Below are 12,742 nucleotides of genomic sequence, written 5' to 3'. Positions count from 1 at the left end.
CACATGGTGTCAGAAGAAAACTGGATGGAAGCGACACGTCGGACGTGAGAAAAAAAAGAAACCGAATTGTGCATCGCCATGGCAAAGTTTACTCCACCGGAGCAGTTTGATTTCTCAAAGCCCGAAGCATGGCCTGACTGGAAGCTAAGATTCGGCAGGTATCGCATAGCTTCACGGCTTACGGAGGAAGAGGAAAATGTGCAGGTAAATGCATTGATTTATTCCATGGGAGCGGAGGCTGAGCACATATTCAAGGCTTTCACGTTTACTAATGCAGCAGATGCAGATGTGTACGCCGTGGTAATGGCTAAATTCGACGAACACTTCATTCCGAAACGAAATGTGATCTATGAGCGTGCTAAGTTTCACTCAAGAGTTCAACAGCCAGGCGAAAGTGTGGAAGCCTTCGTCAGGCAACTGTATGAGCTAGCTGAAAACTGTGATTTTGGAGCATTAAAGGAAGAGCAAATGCGAGATCGCATAGTGATTGGAATTCGTGATAAACAAGTGTCACAAAGACTGCAAATGAAAAGTGATTTAACACTGAAAACTGCCATTGAAACAGCAAGGCACTGTGAGTTGATCAAGTCTCAGAATACTGAGAGGGGGCACGGCGCTGAGCACGTGGACAATGTGAAGTCGGTGAGGAAAACTGAACAAAAGAAATATGGGCACATGACAAAGGTAAATAAAAAGTCGAAAAAAGGAGCGTGCACAAGATGTGGGCGTAATCACATGGAGGCCGAGCAGTGCCATGCAAAAGGAAAAAAATGCATGAAGTGCAATAAAATTGGGCACTTTGCAGCAGTATGCTATTCAAAGGCTGTGCAGGAAATAACAGAAGCTGATGATGAGGAATTAGTGTTCTTGGGCTCAGTAGAGCTAAAACAAAAAGATGCACCAATTGCAGAGGATGAGCCACCATGGCGAACCACTCTAACTGTAGCAGATACGCCAGTCTCATTTAAAATAGATTCCGGTGCAGACACTTCAATTATGTCTGAAGCCACATACGAAACACTACGAAGCAAGCCTCTACTTAGTGAAGTAAAGAACACCCTGCAGAGCCCAGGTGGCACAGTGGCCACAAGGGGGCAGTTTATGGCTAAACTAAAAGCCAATGTCAGTGGGCAACTGAAAAATTGCTGCTTTCGTGTAGTAGTTGTCAAAACTAATGGGGAAAATCTCCTAAGCAGAACAGTGGCAACCAGGCTGGGCCTAATAAAGCGCATTGAAGAGATTAACATATTCAGCGGCCCAGGCATCCTGAAAGGTGAACCAGTGAAAATCACACTGAAAGAAGGCGCAGAGCCATACAGCGTCGCTGCGCCACGGCGAGTACCGATTCCACTACTCCCTAGGGTCGAAAAGGAGTTAAAGAGAATGGAGTCAATGGGCGTAATAGAAAAAGTAACCGACCCGACTGAATGGTGCGCTCCAATGGTACCGGTCATGAAAAAGAGTGGCAAAATAAGGATTTGTGCCGACCTGAAAAAGCTTAACGAAAATGTGAAACGTGAGAAGTTCATCTTACCTACCTTGGATGACATACTGCCCAAGTTAGCAAACAGCACTGTGTTCTCCAGCTTAGACGCTGAGAGCGGTTTTTGGCAAATTCCTCTAGAAGAGAACAGTGCACGTCTGACCACCTTCATATCGCCCTGGGGCAGATACTGTTATAAGCGGCTACCGTTTGGGATCACATCGGCGCCTGAAATATTTCAGCGAAAGATGTTTGACCTACTGCAAGGGCACGAGGGGACAGTCGTGTATATGGACGACATATTGGTGTTTGGAGAAACACAAGAAATACACGATCAGAGGCTAAAGCAAGTCATGGAGACCATCGCCGCCGCAGGTCTACGACTCAACAAGGAGAAATGCAAGCTTAGCCAACCAGCGCTGGACTTCCTGGGACAGGTTGTGACCAAGGACGGCATAGCCCCTAACCCAGAGAGGGTCAAAGCCATAACAGCAATGGAACCACCTCAGAACGTGAGTGAGCTGAGACGGCTTCTTGGCATGGTGAACTACTTGGGTCGTTACCTGCCAAATCTATCCACCGTGCTACAGCCGCTCAACGAGCTTCTCAAGAGCGACAGAGATTGGTGCTGGGGTCCACAGCAAGACAGAGCGTTCACAGAAGTGAAACAGCTAATCTCATCAGCACCAGTCTTGGAGTTCTTCGATCCGGCAAAGCCAACCGTCGTCAGTGCAGACGCAAGCAGTTACGGGCTCGGGGGAGTCCTCCTGCAGAGCCATGATGGGGCCCTGAAGCCTGTTGCGTTCTGTTCGCGTACGCTGAGTGATGCTGAGAAGAGATACGCTCAGATCGAAAAGGAGTGCCTTGCGGGAGTGTGGGCCTCTGAGCGTTTCTACCAGTATCTCTGCGGCCTAGAGAGGTACAAATTACTTACAGACCACAAACCACTGGTAACTCTAATCAACTCAAAAGACCTTGATACAGCACCACTTCGTTGCCAACGCCTGCTCATTAGGCTAATGAAGTTTAACCCAGTCGCAGAATATGTTCCAGGCAAACACCTAGTTGTCGCGGACACGTTGTCTAGGCAACCCATGGCAGATACCAATCCAGGTGACCTAGAAGCGGAGGTGAAAGCATACGTGGACTCGGTGGAGGAAGACCTGAGAGTGAGGAAGCCGGTTATCGAGCAAATAAAAGACCAAACAAGAACAGACGCCGAGCTCCAGAGTGTCCTCAAGTATGTCCATAAGGGGTGGCCTGAACACATGAAGGGTGTAGCTGTCAGAGCAACCACCTACTTCAAAGACCGTGGCTCACTCAGTGAGGCCAATGGATTGCTGCGACGTGGCAAGCAGATCTTGATTCCCAGCAGTATGAGAAACTACATGTTGCAGAAGATTCACGAGGGTCACCAAGGCCTTACCAAGTGCCGTGAACGGTACAATGGCGCTGTGTGGTGGCCAGGCATCGCCAGTGATGTAAAGAAGCTTGTGATGTCATGTAAGCATTGCAACATTCATAGACCGAGCCAGAACAGAGAACCGTTGATCTCCACACCATTGCCTGATCTACCATGGCAAAAGCTTGCAGCTGACCTGTGCGAGTTCAAAGGTCGTCACTACTTAATCGTGATAGACTATTTCTCCAGATGGCTCGAGATCCTAGATCTACCGAAGACAAACTCAGAAACAGTCATACAGAAACTGAAAAGCATCTTCACACGCTATGGTATTCCAGAGGAGCTCATGACAGATAACGGTCCTCAGTTCTCAGCCGAACAGTTCAGAAACTTTACTGCTGAGTATGACTTCCAGCATGTTACTTCAAGCCCTCATTTTCCACAATCCAACGGAATGGCTGAACGAGCTGTGAAGACGGCAAAGTGGATTCTCAAGCAAGACAACCCTCACCTTGCTCTCCTGAGTTACCGCTCAACACCAACAGAGCCAACTAGGCAGAGTCCCGCCAAGTTGCTAATGGGTCGAGAAATCCGTACAACACTTCCCGTACTCAAAGAGAGCCTGCGGCCAATGTGGCCAAATCTAGAGACTGTAAAGAAAAACGACGCAAAAGCAAAGCAGTCCTACGAGAAGTACTACAACCGCAGGTACTCCGCCAAGCCCCTACCACCACTCTCCATCGGTGACAAAGTCAGAGTGAAGATCGACGGAGAAAAGGCTTGGACAACACCAGCAACTGTGCAGCGCCAGGAGGCTGCGCCGCGTTCCTTTACGCTGGAGACGGAGCGAGGAGACACACCGCGACGGAACCGGCGCCACATCCGGCTGGTCAACCAGGAGCTGTCATCACCTCGAAAGATGGATGTTCCTCAGCCGACGGAGCAAGATGGACAGCATGAGCCAGCAGAGCTGGACGTACCCGCCGCCAGCGCTCCTGCTGACGTCCCTGATTCTCCTGAACACCCAACTCCGGTCGTCACCAGGTTTGGTCGGACTGTTAAGCCAAACCCAAGGTATGCTACTTAGTTGAGATGATGAACAAAAGGGCAGAATAAATCCCTTCTCATCTCAAGGGTCCGTGGTAGTCTACCCACACCCTTAGAAAAAAAACAGGACATTAAAAAAAAAAAAAAAATGATAAAGAATTGTAAAAAAAAAAAAAAAAAACTTGTGAAAAAACTGTTGTAAGAAAAAAAAAAACAAGAAACTTTTGGAAGAATTTTGTTTATTAAGTAATGACTGAGTTAAGTGAGTATACAAGAGAACGTATAGTTTAAAGTTTAATGCCAACAGCGAATGTTTGTATAGTGTATGTTTACTATACTTGAAAAGGGGGGGAGATGTCATGTATGGTTAAAGTTCAAGTGCATAATATTGCCAACTGCGCATGTGTGACGCAGCCCTGAGTCTCATGATGCACTACGCGCGAGACACTCATGTCAGTCAGCCTAGCAGTCTGTGCGAGTCAACGATGTCATGTTAAGTGTGTTCAATAAACACCATCGTTATTAATACAATGTCGTCCGCGTCGCGTTACTTGATGATGTAAACGCCACAACAGGACTATAAACCTTCTCAGTTCACTGGAGGATCAGCTGACCATGCAAAGCCTCCTCTCTATGGAAATGATCTCTCTGTTCTCAACACACTGAAGCCAACGTGGGACACAAAATCAGGAGAAATACTGTTTGGATTCACACCATCTATGATCTTAATGGAACATAAGGAAATATTTACATTAGAAGTGCAGTTGAGGATTTAAGGAGAACTTTGTGTCCACTGTGGTTGGTATGATATGTGTGTTTGTCTGCCTTTCATTTACTGACAGGGTTCACTGCACATAAATAATATCACTTCTGCTGATTATGAGTTAATGAATTATTATCATTAAAAGGCATCATGTTCATTGAACCAAGTATCAACTGATAGAAAACACTGAAAAAATGATTTTGTTACATGGAGACTGTAATCGTTTCTCTGTCAGATGTAGAAAACAAAAGCAAAATGAAAGAAATAACCTTCATTTATACAATAATTTCAATCCAGCTCATTTGACAAGATTTGTAGATTCAGAAAAATATCATTTTATTTTTGTTAGAGAGTTTTTTCAGTGTATAGATGCTTGTTCACAGTGCAGGAGGTTTTTGTACGACCACTTCATGAGTTTGTATCACTGTGGTACACTTTTGGTGGAGGAACCAAACTCATCATTGACTGTAAGTATCACAGATTTATAATTTCTACAACATGAAAGATCAAATTTAATTATGTAAAATAAGCGAATTACATAAGAAATTTTTCAAGGTGTTTTAATTATGTGTATTTATTGTTATTTTTACAGCTGTAATTTATCTTTAATTGTGCAAAGATTAATATTGTGTATTATAAATAATATTCAGGTTAAATATTTGCCAAAGAAATTACATTTTAATATAATTTGTTTTCAATTGATTTTTTGGTGGACACCATGTGTTTTTGGAATTGGCCTGAGGAAAAGTTTAATGCTAAATTCATTAATAATGATTAATAATAATTACATGAGATTTCTTGAATTTTTCATTAAAACAGTTATTAAAATGAAATGAAGTGTATGTATAAAACAAATAAGTGAGTTTATATGAACATCCAGTCCAGCTGTAGTTTGTGTTCACAGTCCGTTAGTTTAAAGTGCTGAAAAGGAAGTGAAACAGACAGATGACAAAGTCTTTATCTGGATACAGACATTACATTTTTATCAACAAGAAAATCATTGCAGGGATGAATTATTTACTGTCACACATTAGAAATTAGACATGAAGATTTCATTTCATCATCATCATTATTCTAAATATTTGATCATATTTACACTCATGTCATGTTGCATGTGATTGTGTGATTCTTAGTGATTTATGATGAGTGCCTCAGTAGAAGATTCATTAGTTTAAGAGTCAAAATGAGATCAAGTGTGAGCATTTAGTTTGATTTGTTGAAGCCTGGTTTCCTCCCGTTTGTCACCTCCTCTCCTCTGTCTGATCACAGGATCGTGCACACAGCTCATCCACAGTAGTGTGGACCTCTGTCATGTATCATCAGTGTCTCATGTTCAGCTGTCTGTCCTCCAGTGGGAGTTAATCTGCTCCTTGTGTGTCTGTGCTCTCCCCTCCAGCCGGCTCCAGGGTCAGGCCCTCGGTCTCTCTGCTTCCCCCCTCCTCCCAGCAGCTCTCCGGGGGCTCGGCCACGCTGGCCTGCCTGCTGAGCGGCTACTCTCCTCCGGGAGCCGTGGTGAGCTGGGAGGTGGACGGCGCGGAGGTGACGGAGGGGGTCCTGACCAGCTCAGAGGAGGAGAAGAGCGGACGCTACAGCAGCAGCAGCACCCTGAGCCTGAGCCAGGAGCGCTGGATGGAAGGAGAGCTGTACTCCTGCAAGGTCCTCCATCACGACCACAGCCAGACCCAGTCCCTCCACAGGAGCCAGTGTCAGGCCTAGAGGGGCTGGCTGAAGCCCAGGACGGGAGCTGTGTGTGGGGGGAGCGGGAGGAACACACCTGCTGCTCTCAGCAATATGACTTTTAATGTTTGTAGAGGAAACTAAAGCTTTGTGTGACAGAGAACAGCACTGCTGTAAAGTGTTGGACAGCAACAACTTAGAGAGTAATGTGTGTAGCTCAGCAGCGAGACGTGAGTGTGCTTCATAACTGTCATGTTGATGGTTGATGTTTGTGCTAATAAAGCTTGAACTGATCAATAACTTGATCAAGTGTTTGGTCTTTTATCTGATGAAGGGTAGCAAGAAATTAAGTGCGTTCACATGCACCAAGTTCTTCACACAGAAAAGGCAGAATGGACATAAAAACAGATAAAATAATAACGTACAAGAAGATGGAGAAGAAAACCTTCTTGATGATGATAGAAAAAGTGTAAATACAATAATGATGAAAATAAAGACAATGCATAACATGACATGGAAAATAAATCCATGGAATAAAATAATAAAGATGAAAAAATAGATGCCACAGAATGCATCACATCAAGTAAAATACAGCAGTTTAAAGGCAGTGCAGCAGTGCATAAGTGTGAGGCAAAACAAGACAGTTTCAGGCCTGTATCAGGAAGTCATTGCTTGTTCAGAGTTAAAGTGAAGAGATAAGTTTTTATCTTTTAAAAAAAAAATAAAAATTCATCGAGCTGGTGTCCCTGATATCTGTAGGTCGTGTGTTCCAGAGCTTTAGGCTAGATTTGACAAAGGCTGCATCCCTCATTTTCTTTCAGCTGTTGCTGGAAACCTGCAATAAACCAGTAGCAGATGATCGAAGCGTTCTTGAAGACAAATAGTGAAGAAGGTAGTCAGCAATGTAGGTTCGTCCTGGTCCATTTAGGGCTTTATAGAAAAGGAGGAGGATTTGAAAATAGGTTCAGAACGTATCAGGAAGCAAGTGCAGAAGCAGCTAAAACTGGACTAATGTGCTCTCTCCTCTTGCTGCTGGTTCATAGTCGAGCTGCAGAGCTTTGAATGAGCTGAAGTCTCTCGGTGGTTTTTACAGGAGGCCAGTAAATAGTGAGTCACAGTCATCGAGTCAGCTTGAAATAAAGACACAAATCAGTGTTCATATTTTTCATTTTTAAAGGTTGTACTTAACCCATGTTTCTAATGAATTTATTAATGTGAGTGTGCAGTTTGTGCTTGGTGAGTTGACTCTCAGGTCTGTGTGTCATGTCCCGTCGTGTTTGTTGAGGTTTTGTTCACAGGCGTCATGTTGTGTCCAGCACTTCCTGTTTTATTGTGAAACCTTGCGTCCCTCTCGTTTCAGGTCCTTGACTTCCTGATGTGTTTCCTGCCTGTCTGATTGTCTGCCCTGCTCTGATTGTCTCCACCTGTTGCTTGTTACCTCAGGTATATATTGTCTGCGTTTCTGCTGTGCAGGTTGTCTTGTATGACCCATGGTTCATGTCAGTCCTATCTTTGTTACCTTGTCTTGTGCCTTGCAGTGTAGACTTAGGATATTTCTGAAAATGTAACACGAAACATAAATGACTCTGAGTGCTTTTCGTCATTTTTGATCACCTTTAGTTGTATTTTTGTAAACTGAGAGATTTTCTTTATTAAACCGGCTTCAAGCCTGATTGTTTACTAAAGTGTCTCAGAGTCGTTGCTTTTGAGTCCAGCCTCCTTGTGCCTGAGCGCTCTGATACTGTGTTCAGTGGTCTGTGTCAGAGTCTCTTCCTCTTCAGCAGCTGCAGTCGATTCCTGCTGTAACAGCTCAGTGTCTCTGCAGTCTGACTGAGGGAGGTTTTTGTACAGCTACAAATCACTGTGTGAACACCCAAGCACTACCTATTTGATGGAGACTCTGACAGTAATAAACTGCTGCATCTTCAGTCTGAACTCCACTGATGGTCAAAGTGAAGTCAGAGCTGCTTCCACTGCCACTAAACCGAGCTGGTGTTCCTGAATGTCATGTGCTGACATAGTATACGAGGAGCTTTGGAGTCTGTCCAGATTTCTGTTGATACCAGTGCATCTCCTCATTGCCATTCGACCATCTTTGAACAGGTTTGTTTGTTTTACAGGTGAGAGTGACTGTGGATCCTGCAGTCGATGTCACTACTGGAGGCTGAGTCACAGTCACCTGACCGCTGCATCCTGCACACAAAAACAAATCATTCATTTATCAGCAGAAAGAAATGAGAGAAAAGGCAGCACATCATGTTTGAAATGTTGCTGAGTGAATGAACCTGTAAAACAGCAGCAGGCCAGCGTCCAGATGAGGATGGTGATGAGCGTCATGGTGCTGCTGCTTTCTGCTGTGTTGACTGACACATCTGAGTCCTGCAGTGTTGAAGTCACAGGACTATAAACCTTCTCAGTTCACTGGAGGATCAGCTGACCATGCAAAGCCTCCTCTCTATGGAAATGATTTCTCTTTCTCTCAACACACTGATCGGGAATTTGTATTTTTCTTTCAATGTAGCTGTTACAGCAGATTTTTTTATGCTTTTTTATTAGTGTTAATACTGTTCAACATTTGTTGCTCTCGGTGGATGTTTTCTAACAAAAACTCTTTTCTTGAAAAGATTAAATTATGCATATTTAACTTAAAGCTGCATTTGAGAAATTGTGTTCAGTGTTATTTAGATTCATTGTGGTTCTGCTTGATGACTGAGGCCAGTAAAAAGTGAGTCACAGTCATCGAGTCAGCTTGAAATGAAGACAAGAATCAGTATTCATATTTTTTATTTTTAAATGGTTGTACTTTACCCATGTTTCTAATCAATTTATTAATGTGAGTGTGTAGTTTGTGCTTGGTGAGGTGACTGTCAGCTCTGTGTTCAGTGGTCTGTGTCAGAGTCTCTTCCTCTTCAGCAGCTGCAGTCGCTTCGTGCTGTAACAGCTCAGTGTCTCTGCAGTCTGACTGAGGGAGGTTTTTGTACAGCTACAAATCACTGTGTGACGCACCAACATACACTCCCATACAGTAGTAATCTGCTGCATCCTCAGCCTGAACTCCACTGATGGTCAGAGTGAATTCAGGTTCAGATCCGCTGCTGCTGAACCGACTCGGAGTACCAGTCTCACGGCTGCTTATTTTGTAAAACAGCAGTTTGGGAGGCTGTCCAGGTTTCTGCAGGTACCAGCTGAGATCATCATCAGCTCCTCTACTGGCTGTACAGCTCAGAGAGACCGTCTCTCCAACACTGACAGCCTTTGATGCAGGAGACTGAGTCACAGATGGACTGGCACCTGATCCTGCAAATCAACAGAAAGTTGAAACACATTTAGAAGAAACGACAGTTTGAGGTCAAGTACAATAAAAAAGACAAACCATCAAAGTGCAGTCCTGTAAGTGGAGAACTGATGAAACATTTATTGACATTTTCAAAGCCAAGATTCCACAACAACAGTGAACAGGTCGTAAAAGAGACTCACGACTTCTCACCTTGAAGTCCGAACAGCAGCGTGGTCAGCAGTGGAGTCAGAAACATCATCATCATGGCTCATCTCACTGTCAGACAGACTGCACAGACTTGTCTCAGTGGTTCATCTTAAACTGCTTTAGGAGCAGTGATGCACAGCAGCCATTCAAAACTCCACCTTCATAGTCAAACAAAGAGCTGTTTGTGTGAGGAGACAAAACGTTTGTTTCAGAGTCCAAAGAAAATCATCCGTCAGCACAGTTACATCAGTTTCAGGTCAAATCTGTTCCCACTGCGCATTCACACAAACATGTTTGGCTTTGTTTTAATATTGATCTTTACATGACCAGACTCCATTATAATATCTGTGTCATTTCACTCAAGTTTCCTCTGATTGCACTTCTGTCATGTGGTGATAAAACACTCAAGTCCACCGTGCAGCAGGATTAATGTAGCACATCAGAAACTGTACCAACATGCTATAATAGATCAGTTTCCCTCATATCAGTGGAGCTGCTGTGTTCTTTATGGGTTCAGTGAGGAACATAATACACAGCTCAGTGTGGAGCTCAAAGTGGACAATTTGAATTCAATCACAGTGAGGTCAGGTTTTAATCTTTATTTATTTCATAAATTGTTATTTCTGTATTTTAGATGCAATTTATTTGTTTGACTATTGGTCAAATTGTCTATTTTGCAAATGAGGACTTTCAAAGAGTGTGACCAATCAGAGAACAGAGTTTTTTTTCCTTCCTTGTTGGTTCAAAGGGGGAACACAAGGAAGAAAATAACAAGTTCAACCAAACAACTTTTCTGAAACATTAAAAGACTGACAATGAATGACATTAATTGACAGAAAGGCAATGATCAACAGAGGAACACCAACTCATGTCACAGAAGTGGAAGTAAAAGGTTTCAGGGTCTCCAAGGCCAAAATAAAAAAAAAAGCCACACTAACTGGATAGAAAAATCAATTGGCCTCAGAACAAAAAACACACTTCACAGCTCACTAACTGTCCTTAGAAGAGGGGAAAAGTCAGCAAAATGAATGGCAGAAAACCCAAATAAGTCAACAAGAGTACCAAACCAACAGACAGCTCTGTGGTCACATGGCACAGAACGAGGTCTCTGAGGGTTGCTATGCAGCTCCACTGACGATCTGATGAAGTTCAGGTGTGGCTGATCCAGGAACCAGAGACAGGTGTGGCAGACCTGAGACAGGCACAGAGACAGCTCTCTTCCAAAAAGAGGTCAAAGGAAAACCAGTGGACGTAAAACGTACAATCATCGCTGTGGTTAGTTTGTCACCATCAGTTAGAATAGGACAAGACAAGAACACCAAACCACAAATCCAAGTTTACAGCAGAACTCATGGTGTCAGCAGAGAGGAGCAGGAGGTCAAATATCAACTGTTCTTGGCTGCACCAGAGGAGAGACTCAAGCTGGGGCCAGATTAAGAGGAGAAATGTTCCACTTAAACAACACAAGTGATGCTCTACTATATTGTATAATGTGTGACGGCGGGTGCAGAGAGAGACCCAGGAGCGGAAACGGAGAAGGTTAACAAAAGTTTATTTTGCAACAACAGGCAATAACTGAAACAATCGCTGGCAGCGTGAGGTCCAAACAAAACACGAACTCAGAGAGGTCCAGAGAGTGCTGGGCTGTGTGGGCAAGGGAGGCACTGGAACAAAAAGAGAAGAGACAAACAATTAATCAAAACAGTTCAGCAAACTATCAAAACGTACTATACCACAGGAGACTGAGACCAACTGATACCACGGTACGTGGAAGTATACTCTGGCGTCGAGGAGTCACTCCGCAGAGGTTAAATAGGCGTCCTAATCTCCTGAAGTGAACTCAGGTGTGCCCAAACACTCCTCGACGCATCGGGGGGGAGGGGAGCCTCAGGAAAACAAAACGTAAAGTTACAGCCCACAAAACAGAACACAGGAAATGGACCTTCAAAATAACAGCACAGACAATACCAACCGCCACAGTACCCCCCCCTCAACGAACGCCTCCAGGCGTTCTACCCGGCTTGTCCGGGTGAGCGGCATAAAAGTCCCGAAGGAGAGAGTCATCCAGAATGAGTCCCCTGGAGACCCAGGAACGCTCCTCTGGACCGTAACCCTCCCAATCCACCAAGAACTGGAAACCACGGCCGCGTGGACGGACATCCAAGATCCGTGACACCGTGTAGGCGGGATGACCATCAATGAGGCGGGGGGGAGGTGGGGCGGCGGCCGGCGGGCTGAGCTCGCTGGAATGCACCGGCTTCAACAGGGAAACATGGAAGGTGGGGTGGACCTTCATAGAGTCTGGTAGCTTGAGCCTGACGGCAGACGGATTAATGATCTTCAACACCTCGAAAGGACCGACAAAACGGGGAGAGAGCTTACGTGACTCGACATCCAACGGAAGATCCCGTGACGACAACCACACCTGCTGACCCGGTCGGTACTCGGGGGCGGAGACGCGGCGAGCGTCGGCCAGCCGTCGGTTCCTCTCCGTGGAGCGGGTGAGGGCAGCTCTGGCAGACTGCCATACCTCCTTAATCCTCCGGAGGTGCTCCTTCACAGAAGGGACGGATACCGCAGTCTCCTGCTCGGGAAACAAGGGAGGTTGATAACCCAAACAGCACTGAAACGGTGACATACCTGTGGCCGAACAGGAGAGGGAGTTGTGGGCATATTCTATCCAAGGCAGGTGTGTACTCCAAGAGACGGGATGATGAGCAGCCACGCAGCGAAGAGCGGACTCCAGATGTTGGTTAGCTCGCTCTGTCTGGCCGTTACTCTGGGGATGGTAACCAGAGGACAGACTTGCCGTGGCCCCCACCGCCTTACAGAACTCCTGCCACACCTGGGAAGCGAACTGTGGACCCCGGTCCGAGACCACGTCGA

The 12,742-nt window shown here is 45.1% G+C and overlaps 1 gene segment (V, D, J or C); it reads right to left on the bottom strand.

Moving 5' to 3' along the window:
* Positions 1–9,174: 9,174 nt before the first annotated feature.
* LOC121618837 lies at positions 9,175–11,447 on the bottom strand. The segment is given in 2 exon segments: positions 9,175–9,669; positions 9,860–11,447. Coding segments are annotated over 2 exon segments (369 nt in total).
* Between the last annotated feature and the right edge of the window lie 1,295 nt (positions 11,448–12,742).

Source organism: Chelmon rostratus, chromosome 15 (assembly GCF_017976325.1).
Source record: "Chelmon rostratus isolate fCheRos1 chromosome 15, fCheRos1.pri, whole genome shotgun sequence".
Lineage (NCBI taxonomy): Eukaryota > Metazoa > Chordata > Actinopteri > Chaetodontiformes > Chaetodontidae > Chelmon > Chelmon rostratus.
The sequence above is the reverse complement of the archived record's forward strand: the minus strand, read 5'-3'. Positions and strand labels throughout refer to the sequence as shown.